The following is an 18490-nucleotide window of genomic DNA, read 5'->3' as shown; positions in this document are numbered from 1 at the left end:
GAAGCCCAGTTGGATCTCTGGTGCCATGATTAAAAACTCAGGAAATTTAACTCCTTATGCACACAAATCTTTTGGAAGTATAGTAAACGTTTAAATGAATAGCATGACAAAGGGGAATGGGGAGGGAAGAGGTGCTAATGGAACAATTGGTCAATTATATTTTAATAGATTTTATCTGAAAGCAACTCTTCCTGTAAGTCCAAAAGAAGACTTTTTTTTTTAAGGGTGAGAGAAGAAGTCTAGACCAAGGGCTTTCTTGGCAACTAAGAACTAAGCAAATGACCTGCAAATGTTAATAACATAAGCAAACTGCTCTCTGAAAATGAAATAAGCATATTTGAAAACTTAAGAATTTACCCAATCACAGTACAGTGGAGATTCTTTGAAGGTTGCATATATTAGAGTATTAGCTGATAAGAAGTAAAATCTGGAACTCTACATTACTTTTTGGGATACAATATACTTGAAACTTAAAAAAGCTTTTTTAAACAGCAAAAATATTGACTGAAAAGTATCACTTTTTCCAATAGTAGATTTTATGTGAATTAGAAAATCTTTGAAAATACATGATTAACTAAATGTGGGTTAAAAGGGGTATAAATGGATGTTTCATTAGCCTTTGACCAAGGCTAAGATGACATTAAATTAATTCCCCTACAAAAACCAAACCCAAATCCAATGTTCATATTGGTTCTTTGTAGTCTTTAGGGCAAAACTTCTTGATTAAATTTGTCTAGTAGAATCTATTGATCCCAAAGAAAGTAAATATAGAAGTTTTGTTTTAATCATCATCCATTATTTAGAGCTCACACTCCCCCTTCTAATGGTACACGTGATTTTTCACTACTTATCCTAATGTTGTCTGTCCCATGTTTTCAAAGAGGATCAGTGATATCACAGGTAACATCTTGACTTGTGGGTAAATTGGATTTAAGTGAGGCAGAGTTACACAAAGTCATCAGCCTCACTCTCTCCCATAGTCATAGAAGTCCAGTGGCAGGACAAAAGTCAAGATGACTGGCTTATCCTATTGGTAGAGAGCCAGTAATGTGGTATTTCACTGGCAAGTGACATATGTGTAATAATAGGGCTAGTTTTCAAGTCACCACTAATTCTTGTCAGTGAAAAATCTATTGAGACCAAGATACAAGAAGGAATCTACTATCAAGTTTCTTCCCTGTTTGGCTTACATCTGAGCACACATTTTTGTAATTAAGGGTTGTGGAGCAAAAGTACAATATCTCAGTCATTCCAATTTGTATGAGCCATCAAGATAGTGGAAAGGAATAGATAGGGTGACATTAGAGTTTAGACTCCAAGGATGGAGTTTTTATCTTAAGATAAGCAGCAATGTGATATAAAGAATGTTTTACCTCTCTATAAATCTATAGATTTATCTTGAGCAGACCTGAGTTCAAACTCCAGGTCTACTATTATCCTCTTTGACCATATCAGTCATCACTTCTGGTCTGAGTTTTTTACTCGGTGAAGTGAAGGCGTTGAACTACATGACCTCTCAAGTCCTTTAGATTATATAAGTGAATTTCATTTCCTACTCTGAGGATTCAATGACCCATTCTCTCTATGGAAAAAGAGAAGGGTAGTTTGGGAATTGGGGGAAGGTCAGGGAGATCAAAGAATATGATAGAGTTTAACAATGAGGACATTGGAGCTAGGAAAAGATCATATTGATGGTGATATGCCAAGGAAGAATAACTATTAGGAAAGGTAATTGTGATTCATTGAAAAGAACAGTGCATTTGGAATTAGAAGCACTTGATGTTACTACTTGTGTAACTTGCATCCTGAGCCATCTCCAGTCATCCTGATGACTATCTGGTCACTGGATGCAGATGGCTCTGGAGGAGAAAGTGAGGCTAGTGACCTTGCACAGCCCTCCCTCACTCAAATCAAAGTCAACTGCAAGTCATGTCATCATTTTGCTGATGGCATAGTCCTCTTCGAAAACGAAGGACAACCACAACCTGTAAGTACACCAAGCTTCACGAATATGGACCCAGGTAAATTCACTAACTCAGCTAGCCCTCTCCTTCTCCCTTTCCTTTTCCTTCTCCTCTCCAATAGAAGGTAAATTTTGGAGGCCAGAAGCTGAGCAGCTAACTTGGAGTTGACTGGCTAGATTTCCTCCCTCCCTCCCTTTTTTCCTCCCTCCCTTTCTTTATTTCTTTCCTAAAACCTTAAACCCCCTTCACTCTGAAGCCCATAGATTGGACCACAATAGGTCCCTGCCAAAGCTCCACTTAATGGCTGTCTTTTTGGGCCCTCCTGGCTTACAGAGAATATCAATGGTAACTGTTTCTCTTTAGAACAGCAACCCTGAAGGTCTTTCTCTCTCAATGTGATTTTTTTGTTTTCTTTTTCTTATTAAAGGGGCCATCCCTTGACTACTTCTTAAAGAGGTCAACTCTTGGTATGTTTTAACCAAGGTTGTCTAGGAATTTTTTAGTTAAATGGGAATAATGAAATCTATTTTTCCACCATGCTGATATAAGCTCTCCAAAAAACACTCACAACCACCCCCAACTCCTAATAATCTTTAAAAACATGAATTAAGAGGCATTCAATGGAATGATCACATTACCTGATCTTTCATGGTCTTCCCTAAGTCTTTTACGTCTTTCATGTTTATGGCATTTTTCCCACCCTTTTCTTTTCCCTTCTTCTTGTTCTTCTTCTTGAATAAACATTTCTTGCAGATACAAAAGCAGCAGGTCAGGATTAAGAGGACAGCAACCATGGCTATGGCTATTAAGGCCCATGATGGCACTGGAGGAGAAAAAAGCACACAGAGAGCAAAGGGATATGATTAATCAGAGAGGCAGCAACCTTGAATTCATGTCGCTACCAAGTTTGTAATCAGTTTGTTTTTAAAGTATCAACCACATATATATATATAATATCTACATGTATAGCTACATATGCATCATATATTTCATAATTACATTTTATATAACTTTACAATTATAATGCACACATACATGTCTCTTTGTAGACCACTAATTCACTCTATAATACACTGAGGTCTGGGCCTGGAATCAGGAAGACTCCCTGAGTTCAGATGCTGTGTGACCCTGGGCAAGTCACTTAACTTCTGTTTGCCTCATTTTCCTCAAACTGTAAAATGCAGATAATAGCACCTACCTCACTGTGAGGTTCAAATGATTGTAATGTGCTGAATACAGTGCTATGTGCTACTGTATAGCATACCGTAAGTTTATTCCTTTCCCTCCTTCTCTTATGTATATTATTTAATTGGTGTAGGCAGTTCTTGGTAAGGAATTTTATCACTGTAGATTACAGAGCTATACTGAAAGCTTAAGTGATTTGCTCAAGGTCATATAGACAGTATGTGTCACTGATATGACACTTGAACTTGAGTCCTTCCTAACTTGGGGGCCATCTCTAGCCATTATATTATGTTGTTTTTCAAATCAAATATGATATTAAAAGCACCTATATTTTTATTATATTTGCCTGTATTTCAATAGATAAAATATTTTGCATCAATCAATCAATATTTATTAAATGCCCATTATGTACCCAAGCACTCTCCTGGGTGCTAGACATACATGGATAAAAATGAAAAGATCCCTGCCCTCAAGGGATGTACATTCTTGTAGATCTCATTAGACAGGTGTGAATATTCATATTAACAGAAACATTTGGAATCGTAAACATAGGATGTAAACTTCAGTTACTAAGAATAATCAGAAGTAATAACTGGGATTATGCTGTATAATAAGATTGAAACAAAATGACTAAAAAAGTTATTTGCAACAGCTAGGTGGCACAATGGCTAGAGAGCTGGACTTTAGTTCAGCATGCTCCCTCATAAACCTACTAGCTGTGTATCACTTAATCTCTCAATCTCAGCTTCCTCTCCTGCAAAATGGATATAATAATACCTACTTGAAAGGGTTATTATGAGGACAAGAAGCAAAACCACATGTAACTAGGCTTCCTGTAGAAGGTGGAATTTTAGTTGGGACTTAAAGGAGGCTGGAGAAGTGAGGAGTCAGAGATGAGAAGGGAGAATATTTCAGGTATGGGGGACAATCAGAAAAAGCCTGAAAGACTTCTTAACAATTAACTAACGGGGAAATAGACTCCCTGAGGAAATAATGGGGGGGAATAGCTCTGGAGATTTTTAAGGGAAGATGTATGACTACTAGTTAGGAATGTTATAGACATAATTTTAATGGGTTATACTAGATAGTCTCTGAGATTCCTTCCAATTCTGAGATTCCATAAGCAGCCACCCAGGGAAAATGGTGTAGTAGAAAGAGCACAGGTCCTGGATTCAGAAAAATCAAGAGAATTTAGAGATGGAGGAGGGATGTTAAAGATGTTCTAGTTTAGTATCTTTATTTTAAGGAATGAGTGACTTACTCGTAGTCACTCAGGTCACACAGCAGCATTGAAATTCAACGTGGTTTAGCAGAAAGGGCAATAGATTTAAAATCTAAGAAGCTGGGTTCATATCCCAGATCTTATGACCTATGTGGCTTTGGGAAAATTCTCCCTATGCTTTATTTTTCCCCCATCTACATGATGAGAAAAACAGATTGGGTAATCTTGAAGTTCCCTTCAATCCCTACCACTACGGACAACTACTAATTTGTGCATGTAAGACTATCATCATTATCATCCCTGGCATTTGTCCAGTGCTTTGAGATTGTAAAGCGCTTCAAAAATCAAAACTCATGTGATCCTCACAACAATACTGGGAGGTAGGTAAGTGCTATTTTTATCCCTGTTTTATAGATGAGGAAACTGAGGCAAACAGAAGTTAAATGACTTGCCGAGGGTCCTACAGCTTGTAAGTGTCTGAGGTTGGATTTGAACTCAGGTCTAATTGACTTCAAGTCGATCACTGTTCATTAGACCATTTAGCTGCTCACAGATCCAGAGCTAGAAGGTGATCTCGAAGGTCATTTAGTCCAGCCTCCCCAATTTGAAGATGAGAAAACTGAGACCTGAAAAGATTAAATGAGTCTCCTGAGGTCACATAGATAGTGGCAGCAATAGAATTGACATACAGTCCTAAGAGTCAATGCAAAAGTTCAGCACTCTTTCTAATGCAATCCATTCATTGCTTTATGACATCATATATATGTATATGTATATATATGATTCTTTGGACTCTTAGAATTGATAATGTTTCATTTTCTTCCTACTTTGCATGGATCTTCCATGTACATGTTTTCTGTCTCACTAGAAGGTGAGCTCCTTGAGGGCAGGGACTATTTTTGTATTTTGGCCTTTCTTTATACTCCCAGCACTTAGCACAGTACCTAGAACCTAGCAAGTAATTAATAGATGTTATCTGATTGAATAGATTGCTTCAGATCATAACCATATTTCACATAATCTTATGAACATCCAATGCCAGTTTCCTTTGGAACTCTATGAAAATCTCACTGCATTTAAATGTTTAAATGTAGATAGGACATATAACATACACCATTGCAATACACTTTAAAATCTGTTCTTCTTCTGATGATCTAATTCTCCCTGAATAAGGATCAGGTTTCAGCGGTACAGCAGAATCTCTCTGTTGTTCAGTCAGCTCTGTTATGTCCAACTCTTTGAGGGTTTCTTGGCTAAGATACTAGAGTAGTGTGCCCCTTTTCTTCTCCAGCTCATAAGTGACTAATCCAGGGCCACATAGTTAGTGTCTGTGGCCAGTTTGAACCCAGGAAGAGGAATCTTCCTGACTCCAGACCTGGCACTCTGTCCACCACACCACCTAGCTGTACAAGAATCACTCTACCAAAACAGATTTATCTCTTTTTTGTTACTAAGTCACAGATAATTGCCTAGGGCATGAAGAGGTTAAGTGACTTGCCCAGGGATACACAGCTAACATATGTCAGAAATATGAAACTGAAAACTAGATTTTCCTAGCTTCAAGGTCCGTAGTTATTATGCCATGTTGTCCCCCAATCTAGTAATATGTGACCAAAGTAGAAAGTATATTGTTACAGACAATGGAATATTAATTATGAACTACCATTCTGTAAGATGTTATTTATTCCCCCTATCAAACCTGTGTAAGAATTTTCTAAAGAACAAGATAAAAGACTTTTAAATTACACAAGACAAAACTGAATCAATTTAACAAGTTCATAAAAGAAAATGGACAGTAGAAGCACAGGAAAATTATCATTTAAAAAGGCCTGGAGAGATAGGATCATACCACTCCAGGAAGTTAATCCAGCCGTTCCCTGTTGAAAGGAAATTAAAGGGCTTGAAACAATATTGTAAGCAATTTTCTTACTTTAGTAAGTTTTATTTTTTCTCCAAATTTTTTATTTTTATTTATTTTTAGTTTTCAACATTCTTTTCCACAAAATTATGAGTTCCAAATTTTCTCCCCATCTCTTCCCGCCTCCTCGAAAAATGCCATGCATTCTGATTACCCCTTTCCCCAATCTGCCCTCCCTTCTATCACACCCTTCCCTTCCCTTATCCCATCTTCTCTCTTTTCCTGTAGGGTGAGATAGATTTCTATACCTCGTTGCCTGTATTTCTTATTTCCAGGTTGTATGCAAAACATTTCTCAACCTTCATTCCTAAAACTTTGAGTTCCAATTTCTCTCCCTTCCTCCCTCCCCACCCATTCCCACTGAGTAGTCAAGCAATTCAATATAGGCTGTATATGTGTAATTTTGCTAAAGATTTCCATAATAGGCATGGTGTGTAAGACAAACTATATTTCCCTTCATCCTATCCTGCCCTCCATTTATTCTATTCTCTCTTTTGTCCTTGTCCCTCCCCAAAAATGTTTACTTCTAATTATTGCCTCCTCCCATTTGCCCTCTCTTCTATCATCCCCCATCCCACTTATCCTCTTCTCCCCTACTCTCCTGTAGTGTAAGATAGACTTTCAAACCAAACTGAATGTGCATGTTATTCCCTCCTTAAATCAAATGTGATGAGAGTAAGCTTCACTTTTCCCCTCTCACCTCCCCCCCTTTCCCCTCCATTGGAAAAGCTTTATCTTGCGTCTTTCATGAGAGATAACCTGCCCCATTCCCTTTCTCCTCCCGATATATTCCTCTCTCATCCCTTGATTTTATTTTTTTAGGTATCATCCCTTCCTATTCAACTCACCCTGTGTTCTCTATCTCTCTCTCTGTCTCTCTCTCTCTATATATGTGCATATATATATATATATAATATATACATACACACATATGTATGTGTGTGTGTGTATGTGTATAATCCCTCCAACCACCCACATACTGAGAAAAGTTTCAAGAGTTACAAATATTATCTTTCCATGTAGGTATGTAAACAGTACAACTTTAGTAAGTCCCTTATGATTTCTCTTTCCTATTTATCTTTTCATGCTTCTCTTGATTCTCGTGTTTGAAAGTCAGATTTTCTATTCAGCTCTGGTCTTTTCATCAAGAATACTTGAAAGTCCTCTATTTCATTGAATAAACACCTTTTCCCCTGAAGTATTATACTTAGTTTTGCTGGATAGATGATTCTTGGTTTTAATTCTAGTTTCTTTGTCTTCTGGAATATCATAATCCACACCCTTCTTTCCTTTAATATAGAAGCTGCTAGATCTTGTGTTATCCTGATTGTATTTCCACAATACTTGAATTGTTTCTTTCTAGCTGCTCGCAATATTTTCTCCTTGACCTTGGAACTCTGGGATTTGGCTACAATATTCCTAGGAGTTTCTCTTTTTGGATCTCTTTCAGGAGGTGATTGATGAATTCTTTCAATATTTATTTTGCTCTCTGGTTCTAGAATCTCAGGGCAGTTTTCCTTGATAATTTCATGAAAGATGATGTCTAGGCTCTTTTTTTGATCATGGCTTTCAGGTAGTCCCATAATTTTTAAACTGTCTCTCCCAGATCTATTTTCCAGATCAGTTGTTTTTCCAATGAGATATTTCACATTGTCTTCTATTTTTTCATTCTTTTGGTTTTTTCTTTTGTAATTTCTTGGTTTCTCATAAAATCATTAGCTTCCATTTACCTCCATTCTAATTTTTAAAGAACTATTTTCTTCAGCTTTTGAACCTCCCTTTTCATTTGACTAATTCTGCTTTTGAAAGCATTCTTCTCCTCATTGGCTTTTTGAACCTCTTTTGCCCATTGAGTTAGCCTATTTGTAAAGGGGTTATTTTCTCCAGTATTTTTTTGGGTCTCCTTTACAAACTGTTGACTTGCTTTTCATGCTTGTCTTGCGTTGCTCTCATTTCTCTTCCCAATTTTTCCTCCACCTCTCTTACTTGATTTTCAAAATCCTTTTGAGCTCTTCCATGGCCTGAGACCACTGCATATTTATTTTGGAGATTTTGGATGCAGAAACCTTGACTTCCATGTCTTCCTCTGATGGTATGCATTGTTCTTCCTCATTTGAAAGGATGGAAGAAAATACCTGTTCACCAAAAATTAACCTTCTATAGTCTTATTTTTTTCTCCTTTTTTGGGCATCTTCCTAGCCAATTGCTTGACTTTTGAGCCCTTTGTCAAGACGAGGGTATACTCTGGGGACCTGTAAGTTCTCAGTTCCTCCAAGGTGGCACAATCAAGGGAGAGGAGCTTACTTCTCTCCTGGCCTGCACTCTTGTCTGTGAGCAACCACAAGTGCTCTGTTCTATCCAGGATATGTGAGTACAATTCCCTCTCCACAACCACCTCCAGTTCCACCATGCCAGCAGTCTTCCTCAACCTAGGAGAGTCAGTCAGGGTTGAGATCCAGATCAGCTGTTCAATTCCCCCAGGGACTTCAGTCTGAGGGCTCCAAAAATGGATGCTGCTGCTGCAGTTGCTGCTGCCAGGGGAACCAGACCCAGTTCCCTTCTCAGGCAGGTGAAAGTACTTTCTCACTGACCTTTGAAGCTGTTGTTGGCATTTGTGGGTTGAGCACTCTGTGAACCACAGCTGCTGCTGGGAATTCCACCACCTGAAGCCTGTTCTGGTCCTGTCCCTGCCAAGCCACAGTCAAGGCCAGGCTGTGCTCCACTCTACACCCAGAGTGGTAGACCTTTCCTGTCAGCTTTCTAGGCTGTCTTGGGCTAGAAATCTCTTTCACTCTGTCGTTTTGAGGCTTGCTGCTCTAGAATTTGTTTAGAGTAATTTTTATAGGTATTTTATGGGCTATGGAGGGAAGCTTCTACAGGTCCTTCTTTCTATTTTACCATCTTGATTCCACCCCCTAAGTTTCATTAAAAAAAATAGTGTTGAATCCTAAATTTGTTTTCAAATTTCAAGTTTTATTGGATCTTTAAAGAATACTCCCAATTTAAGGAAAATTTTCTGCATAATTAACTGTTTTTGAAACTGGGTCATGATATCTCAAAAAGGAGAAAAATATCCAGACTGCTGCTCTTTTGGAGAGTAATCAGTTGTGAATGTAGATATTATAGTTTTTATTTGCCCTAACTTTAATTCAAAGCTTCATTACATCTCTCCTGGATTATCCTCCCAATCAGTTACTATGCTTCTACCCCCTCATTTCTCCAAACCATTTTAGACATAGACGATGATGGAAATTTCCCAAAGCACAGCTCTGATTATTTTATTCTCCTGCCCTCAACTCTTCAATGCCTCTCAATGACTTTAAACAAATTTTCCAACTCAGTGTGCCATTTACATGAATTAAAAAGCATTTATTAAGTACTTACTAGGTGCCTGGCATTGTGCTAAATCTTGGGGACAAAAACACAAAAATTAAGAAGATTCTGACCTCAAGTAGCCTATATTCTAAATGAAGAAAAATCAACAAGCAAGTCAAACATTTATTAAGGACGAACTATGTGTCATGTAGTAGTCTAAGTGACAGAAAACGACAGAGGGATGACAACTACAAATGTGATGCTTTGGTTTGAGAAATCACAGGGATGGTGAGTGGAGTCACAGGGTGACAGTGATATACCTTTCCCTAGGAATGGTAGTGCTGACTTGATTTCTGTTCCCAGGTCAAAGGCAGAATGGAGTATACGTGGTATGTGGTAGTATGTATGGCAGGATGGCAAACAGGATTCATCGTGGAAGAATCTGGTATTGTCTAGACATGGGAAACTCTGACAATCAGGAGAGTCTGGTTCCAGGTTAGGAAATAGAGAATTCTGGTTCATTTAAGGCCCTCTAATATTTAACCCCATCTATATGTCCACTATACCCTTCACTCAACTTGCAAGTCCCAAGTCAATATATCTAGATTTAGACTCCCTCTATTAAGATCTAGTTGCACATTTTCTCAATATACTCTCCATGACCCCATTTGAGGTTTTCTTGGCAAAGATACTGGAGTAGTTTGTCATTTTTCTTTTCCATCTCATTTTGCAGCTGAGAAAACTGAAGAAAACAGGGTTAAATGGCTTGTCCAGGGTCACATGGCTAGTATGTGTCTGAGGCCAGATTTGAACTCATGAAGATGAGTCTTACTGACTCTAGGTCCAGTGCTTTATCCACTGTGCCACCTGGCTGCTCATTTGACTAATTTTGTGGAAATGTGTTAAAAAAAATCAGATCCTTCTATTTACTCTTTTTGTGCTTGTCCTTCATTGCCAAAGAAGACCATCAGAGAAATGATGACATGACTTGTACTTGACTTTGTTTTGAGTGAGGGAGGGCTGTGCAGGTCACCAGTCTCACTTCTCCTCCAGAGCCATCTGAATCCAGCGACCAGATATTCATCAGGATGACTGGAGATGACCCAGGATGAGGCAATTGGGGTTGTGACTTGCCAAAGGTCACACAGCTAGTGAGTGCCAAGTGTCTGAGGTGAGATTTGAACTCAGGTCCTCCTGACTCCTGTACTGGTGCTCTATCCACTGCACCACCTAGCTGCCCCCACTAAGAATAGACTAACTTTGAAAGAGTACTTAGGAGGGTTTTCAAAGGATGATTAACATACCAAAATATTCATAGTAGCAAAGAACTGGAAACCCATCTATCAAAAAGTATTAAGTGCTACTATGTACCATGGAAAGATAAAATGGTAGCAATTCCTGCCTTTAAGGAGCTTACTTTCTTTTGGGGAATACAGAGTGTGTTTATGAATATGTGCATGTACGTTTATGCATGAGCATGTGCACATATACAGAAAAATGGATGTACCACATATACACAAATGTGTATATATAATATATATACATACATATATACATATATAATATAATATATGACATAATATATCATATTATATATGTATATATAATATATATGCGTATTTATATGACATATCTATGTGTATATGTACATATATGCATACACACATATATGTAAATTCTTTATCCCACTCTTCATATGCAAAGCATCTACGTGTTTGGGTGGATTACTGTCTGCAGGGTTGGCATTCCTTTAAGGGTGGGTACCCTGTGTGTGGCATAGTTCTTTGGGAGACTGGTAATGTATCATTTCCAACTCAAGGCTTTACCACACTTATGTTTGGGGTCCCTCCTTCTTTCCCTCTTCTTCTTTTCTCTTTTATTCCCTCTCTTTCTCCCTCCCTCCCTCCCTTCCTTCTTCTTCTTTTCTCTTTTATTTCCTCTCTTTCTCCCTCCCTCCCTTCCTTCTTTTCTTTTTTCCTTTCTTCCTCCCTTCCTTTTTTCTTCCTCTCTTCCTCTTTCTTGTTGTTGCATACAAGCTTTCCTGTTTAAAGAACATGGACTTGCACAGGGATACAATAATACTATGCATCCCTTGATTCTGGGATTTCCGTAGGACAGCAGTGCCCACTCTTCCTTCCCATAGCTCTGCCCTTTCCCCAAGCCTTACTGAAGAAAGAATGTGTTGCTCATCTCTATTGAAAGATAAAAACCTCTTCCCAGATTTCTCCCCACTGTTGTCATTGATTGCACCAAATGAGGACTGAGAAGCCATTGGATTTTCTTTTTTTGTAAAGGTGAGTATAGGTTTATAAGTCATCACAATAGCATACAGAAAATTAGTGAGAAAACAGCTGCCTGCCATGGGATACAGAATCAACTTCTTCCCCTAAGAGCCACCCTTTCCTTTACCATGAAGGAACCAAGAAACAATCATTCAGTTGCTTAATTGAGATACAACCTTTGAACTAACTCCTTCTTTAACAGGCAGCTGGAGAAAGCAAAACTTTGCCTAGCTGCTTTACAACCTCACTGTCATATCCCATCAGTCATTGTGGGAGAAGGGCAGTGGGAGAGGGTCACTTCTCAGCACTCAACATTCATTTTCTGGAATAAGAGTTTTCAGGGTCATGGAGAAAAGGAACATGGGTGCTCAACCTTGCCTATGTACTTCCTTCTGTATGGTGTGAACAAGATGGATTATCTTCTAGTTTCTTTCTCCCAGAGGCTTCCCAAAATAGCCCTAGACAGTGAAGTTAAACTGGTGAATTTGAGAACAGTGTCTGCTGGAGCCTTCCTTGTTCAGAGCAGTATTCAAAGGGCAATTGGTGTACACAGATGTAAGGAATGGCTGCAAATGAAATACGAGGTAGTTGGGGAGACCAGGCAAAGGCCGCTGGGGAGATCAGGACCAAGAAAGCAGTCGCGAACATTAACAAGTGGCTGAGAAAACTGTTGTATTATTGTAACTGTGAGACATTTAGAGAAGCATAGAAAGATGTATGACAACTAACCCACTGTGAAATACTCCTACCAAGATAAACATATTCTATGACTTCAATGATGATGAGGCCTCTCAGTGGCGCTCTGGATAGAGTGCTGGATCTGCTGTCAGAAAGGCCCAAGTTCAAATCCAGCTTCAGATACTTACTAGCTATGTGACCCTAGGCAAGTTACTTAACCCCTGCCTGTCTCCGTTTGTTAGGATTATTATGAGGATCAAATGAGATAGAATTTGTAAAGCATTTGGCACGTGGTAGGTGCTTAATATGTTTGTACCTTTTCCTTCCCCCCCTAATGAAAAGATCACCAAATGGAAATTATATTTTGAGGAAAGGAAAACCTAATAATGGTTCCAGAGAGCTAATAATGAAACATGTTCTCAGAGAGTTTAAGTATGTGTGGTGAGGCACAAAGGTGGGTTGTAGCATACATTGTTAGAAATGGTCATCATATTGGGTTTTTTTCTTTTCATTTTTTTACAATTCTGGGGTAAAAGGGAAATCTAGAAATGACTGATAAAAACAAAAAGCATCAATGGAATTTTTATTTTCTTAGTCAGTTTGATGGTTATGATTTCAGTGACTGGTAAATTCTACTTTCAAAAAAAGTTTATAAAACCAGTTTGTAGAAAAGGAACAATTAGAATTGACTATGAATTAAAAAGAAATGTTAGTGGGCAGATGATATGCTACTTGATGTTGGACAAAATGGACTACTTGCAATTCCATGTATGTAACATCTCTCACTTCCATACCTTTGCATAAGCAGTACCCCATGCCTAAAATGCTCTCATTTCTTACCTCTACCTTTTGAATCCTTATCTCCATTCAAAAATCATCTCAAGCACCAACTCCTTCATGAAGCTTTTCTTGATCAAATCCCTTCCTATTCTCCAAGATCTCCTCCACATTCCTCAGATTACTTTGTATTTACCAGTCTGTGCACCTGTTATCTTGCCCCTCCTCTTACTCCCATCCTAATGGAATATGAATTCCTTGAGGTCAAGTGCTGTATTAGTTTTTATCCTTGAATCTCCAGCACCTAACACAGTATCTGGCACATAGGAATTGATTTAACAAATGCTTTTTGAACTGTATTGAACTAAATACTGTGAAGTATTTAAGGACTGTGACTAGTTTTCTCCCTCAAAAACCAAACATCCAGAAATAGAATTTTCTTTATAATGTTCAATGTAATGGGCTGTTGACTTTAATGTGCAAAACTCCCATGATATAAATTAGATTTAGAGCAATTTTAAGATGCTTTTTAGATTAAGTAAAAAAATGTAAAGACAAAGAACCTAGAAAATACTTTAGTAGAATATTTTGGAATATATAGATAGCATGTATATATGTATACATATACACACATATTGAAACACACACAATGTCAGCCATATAAACAACCCCAGAGGCTTCTGAAAGTGTTTTTTTTTATATGTAAGAACATTACATCTGACAGAAGGAGTCTTAACACAATATTGCCACTGGCAGAAAGTGATAACTTAATGTGATTGCTATCGACCAACCATCCACTAAATGCAAAGTAATATAAAAATAAATTTAAGTGATATAACATGTACAAATAAAAGCTTTTCCACCAAAAGTAATAGATCTTAGTTGTTTCTAAAACTTTGGGCTACAAATGTTACATGGACTTTAGTTAATGAATTAAATCTCACACCCAAAGTATTATATGATTGAATTCTGAAAGACTGAGATTGCCAAATCAGGGGACCAATGTCACTAATGCGTTAATTTGTAATGTTTGCTCAGTACTACAATACATATTTGGGCTATGGATTTGGGGCAAGATACTTCATTAAATTTATGGACAGATGCCCTTGAATTTGGCCTTTGAAGTCTCTTCTTATATTGGGAGACTTCATGAGACATGCTAATCTTTACTGTACATGGCTAGCCACATAACTGTATTATGTCCTGATTTTTTAAAACTCTATTTTAATGTAAAATATCTATACTTACTCTCTCCTCTTTTTTCTCCATCTTTTTCCTTCTAACCTCTTTGATCCACAATCTGAATTATGTCTCTAATGTTTTATTCAGATCTCTTTCTCAAGAATTATCATTGGCATCCTTGATAAATTTAATAGTTATTGCTCATTCCTGATCCTTCTCGACTTCTCTGTAGCATTGTATAATACTCAACAGTTACTCCTTGAAACTGTCTCCTTTCTTCATGTTGCTGGATGTTCCTAGTTCCCTTCCAATTCCCTCTCAGCATTCATGGCATGTCTCCTTTGTTGGTCTCCTTTCTGAACTTCTCCCATACCTGTGCTGTGGCCCTCAAGGATCCGCCCATTATCCTCTGCTTACCTTCATCTATATTCATTTTTTTACTGTGGTCTAAACTAGCATCTCTGTGTGAGCAATTCCAAAACTGAAATCTCCAGCCTTGTACTTTCATCTATACTCTAGCCTTGGATTCTCAGCTGAATGCAGGCATCTCCACTCCTCAAGTTCAACATGCCAAAAAATTATTTCTACTTCTCCACAAAACCAGCATTGTGCTTGACAGATAATAATACTTATTGATTGTGTGATGAATTAAAAAAATATTTCTTAGCTACTCTTTGTAGGGGTAGCTGGGTGGCAAAGTGGATAAAGTTGGACTTGGTGTTAGGAGTTCTCATCTTCATGAGTTCAAATCTAGCCTCGGACACTTTCTGGCTACGTGATCCTGGGCAAACTCTGTTTACCTCAGTTTCCTCATCTGTAAAATGAGCAAGAAAAGGAAATGGCAAACCACATCCAGTATCTTTTCCAAGAAAACCCCAGATGGGGTCATGAAGAGTAGGACATGTCTGTAATTACTGAACAACAACAAATTCTTTGCGAGATACTGGGGGATATAAGGATGGAAAACAATATGGTCCCTTCCCTCAAGAAGAAACAATCAAATGGGAAGAAATTATGAGTATTCAATTTAGTATATTATATGGTAGAATATGATACAAAATCATAGGAATAAAATATTCTTGGAGTATTTGAGGAAAGAAGTCACTTTCATTTGAGCTAGATTTTGAAGGAGGAGGATGATTTAAACAGGTAGAAAGGGAGGAAGAGTATTTTAGAATTAGGTCTGAATATGTGAACAGACAGGACAAGAGCCTGGAACACCAGCAAATAATCCACTCTGACAGAATATAGAGGACAAGACAGGAAGGAACGTGAAAGGCAGACAGGGGAGGGGAGTAAAGAGCCTTTGAAGGTGTTTGAACAGGGGAATGCTAAGGTTATTTGAAAAATTACATTAGGAAAATCATTTTGGCAATCAAGAGGAGATACTGGAGGGAGGAAAGACTAGAGGCATGCAGACTAGTGAGGATGTAATTACAAGAGTCCCAGGGCGAAGTGATGAGGGCTCAAACTTAAGGCATGGAGGGAATTGATTGAAATTGTATTGTGGAGGTAAAACGAACAGGACTTGGCAATTACATGAGAAAGCAGAACCAAAGCCCAATCCAAGGCTTCAAGTTTGAGTGAATAGGAGGACAGCATATTCCTCAGACAGTAATAAAGAGCCTAAGAGGCATGTATGGAAGGGTTTTGGGGAAAATCATTATTAGTTTGGTTTCAGATGTATTGAATTGCTGTTTATAGTGCTTTAGTATTTTCAGTTTATTGGATTGGAAATTTTATAGTAAGCTTTCCCCTAGGTGAAACAGTGGATAGAGTGCTGGGCTTGGAATCAAGAAGGTCTAAATTCAAATTTGTCTTCAGACTCTTCCTAGCTGTGTGACCTTGGGCAAGTCCCTTAACCTCTATCTGCCTTAGTTTTCCTCATCTATAAAGTGAGACTAATAATAGCACCTTCCTCACATTGTTGTGAGGATTAAATGAAATAGCATTTGTAAAGTACTTAGCAAAGTGCCTGACACATTGAAGGTGCTGTGTGTGTGTGTGTGTGTGTGTGTGTGTGTGTGTGTGTGTATCTCTCCCCCCCTCCCCTTCTGTATAGCTCTTATATCCAAACTATCATTGGATTCTATTGTTCTTTGGAAATGCCTTTCACAAGCTTTTTCCTTTCCTTTATGTGTTGAGTCCTTGGCTCATAGATTTAGGACTGGAAGGGACCTTGGAAGTTCTCTTATTCATTCATTGCTTCACTTGCATCAGCGTTGTATTCTCTGGACAACCCAGCCCATTCCAGGCTGAGCCTGGATCACTTCATGCCTAGCTCACTTCAATAGACATAGAGTTTGTTTTCCTGGCTTCTAGATTTGGCCCTAAATCCGGCACCACTCAGTGCCAGAAGAAGAACCTTTCAAAACCACTACTTTCAAATTCCTTTAAGACTTTCTGGTTCTACCCTACTTACTCTGGCATTTATCACTGATTCCAACAATCTTTCCTCTGTTCTAGATTGATGAGGAAACCAAGTCTGGGAGCACAAAAATGTTTTATAGCACCTACTATGTGCCAGGCACTGTGCTTTACAAATGTTATCTTATTTGAACCTCACAACCACCCTGGGAAGTAGTTGTTATTTTCTCCATTTGACAGTTGAGGAAAGTGAGGCAAACAGAGGTCAAGTGACTTTCCCAGGGTCACATAGCTAGCAAGTCTGAGTTCAGATTAGAATTCAGGTCTTCCTGATTGCAGATCCGGAGCACTATCCACTCTTCCACATTGCTGCTGAAAAGACTTGGCTAGGGCTGCATAGCTAGTAAATATCTAAAGCAGAACTGAAATGCAAATCTTCCTAATTCTCTGACTGTTTATTACAGTTTTGAACTGGATGTCCCATAACCCTTTTAAACTTGTCTAAAATTGCACTCTTTACCCCCACATCCTCTCTTCTTCCTAGCTTTTCTATTACTGTTGAGGATTTGCCCATCTTCCCAGGCTCCCAATCTAGGGGGTAATGCTCAACATCTTACTCCTTCACTCCCAGTATCCAATTGTCAAATACTGGTTTTTCTACTTTCATAACATCTCTGATTATATCTGCTTTGAAAGTGCCACCAGCCTACTATGGGTCCTTATCACCACACACCTGGCCCACTGCAATAACCTGCTGGCTGGCCTCCTTGCCTCAAGGTTCTCCCCAATCCAATTCATCCTTCCCTCAATTATCAAATTGATCTTCTTAAAGCATAGTTCTGACCATCTTGCCCCTCCTTTCAATAAACTCTAGTGATTCCCCATCACCTCCAGGATATAAAAGAACATCCTCTGTTTGGCTTTGAAAATCCTTCATAACTACCCCCTCCCCCCTTTTTTTTTAGTCAAAGTAAAACAAAGTTTATTAAAGATTCACCATATTGGGTTGACTCTTAAGAAGCCTAACCATTTGTGACACTTGTATCGACAAGCAGAGCACATGGAATCTCATGTAGACAAAATCAGAACTGGATTGAATCTGTGTGACTTAATGGAGGGGAGATGGAATTTATATACAGAATTTCTATAGAATAGACTGTAGGAGGGTGGTCTAGTAGTCTGGGAGGAGGGTCTAAGGAGGAACTTGATGAGACTGGGTAACTAGTGATATAATAAAGGGTGGAAAACAGCTGGAGGCAATTGGGAGGTATCAAACAATGGAGGGGTTGGGTGGGAAATAATCAAGGATGGGCCAGACTAGGTTAAGGGAAACAGATTTGGGTATGAAAAGCCAGATTAAGTGGGAAGATTCAAGGAGAGTTCAAGAAAGTTCCCAGAGTCTGTAGCTGATCATAAACTGAATAAAAAAGAAAAATTACGTGCCTATATGCACACATACATATACTTTGCAATATGTATGTATCTATATGTATATGTGTATATGTACATGCATATATGGATGTATACATACATGCATATACATATAAATAATATATACAATACAATACCTTTAACCTACTAGTGTTGTTAGACATGACTA

General features: G+C 38.3%; 1 protein-coding gene across 7 annotated transcripts in view; it reads right to left on the bottom strand.

The window, feature by feature from the left end:
- SYT1 (synaptotagmin 1) overlaps nt 1-18490 on the bottom strand; it is a 728065-nt gene that overhangs the window by 219939 nt on the left and 489636 nt on the right. For all 7 annotated transcript variants that reach the window (XM_072655449.1, XM_072655451.1, XM_072655447.1 and 4 more), the window contains one exon: nt 2603-2787. In XM_072655449.1, coding sequence (XP_072511550.1) covers nt 2603-2787 — 185 coding nt within the window. The remainder of the gene's footprint in view (nt 1-2602; nt 2788-18490) is intronic.

Source organism: Notamacropus eugenii, chromosome 3 (genome assembly GCF_028372415.1).
Source record: "Notamacropus eugenii isolate mMacEug1 chromosome 3, mMacEug1.pri_v2, whole genome shotgun sequence".
In the NCBI taxonomy this organism is placed as follows: domain Eukaryota; kingdom Metazoa; phylum Chordata; class Mammalia; order Diprotodontia; family Macropodidae; genus Notamacropus; species Notamacropus eugenii.
Note: the sequence above shows the minus strand (reverse complement) of the source record. Positions and strands in the feature narration are given on the sequence as shown.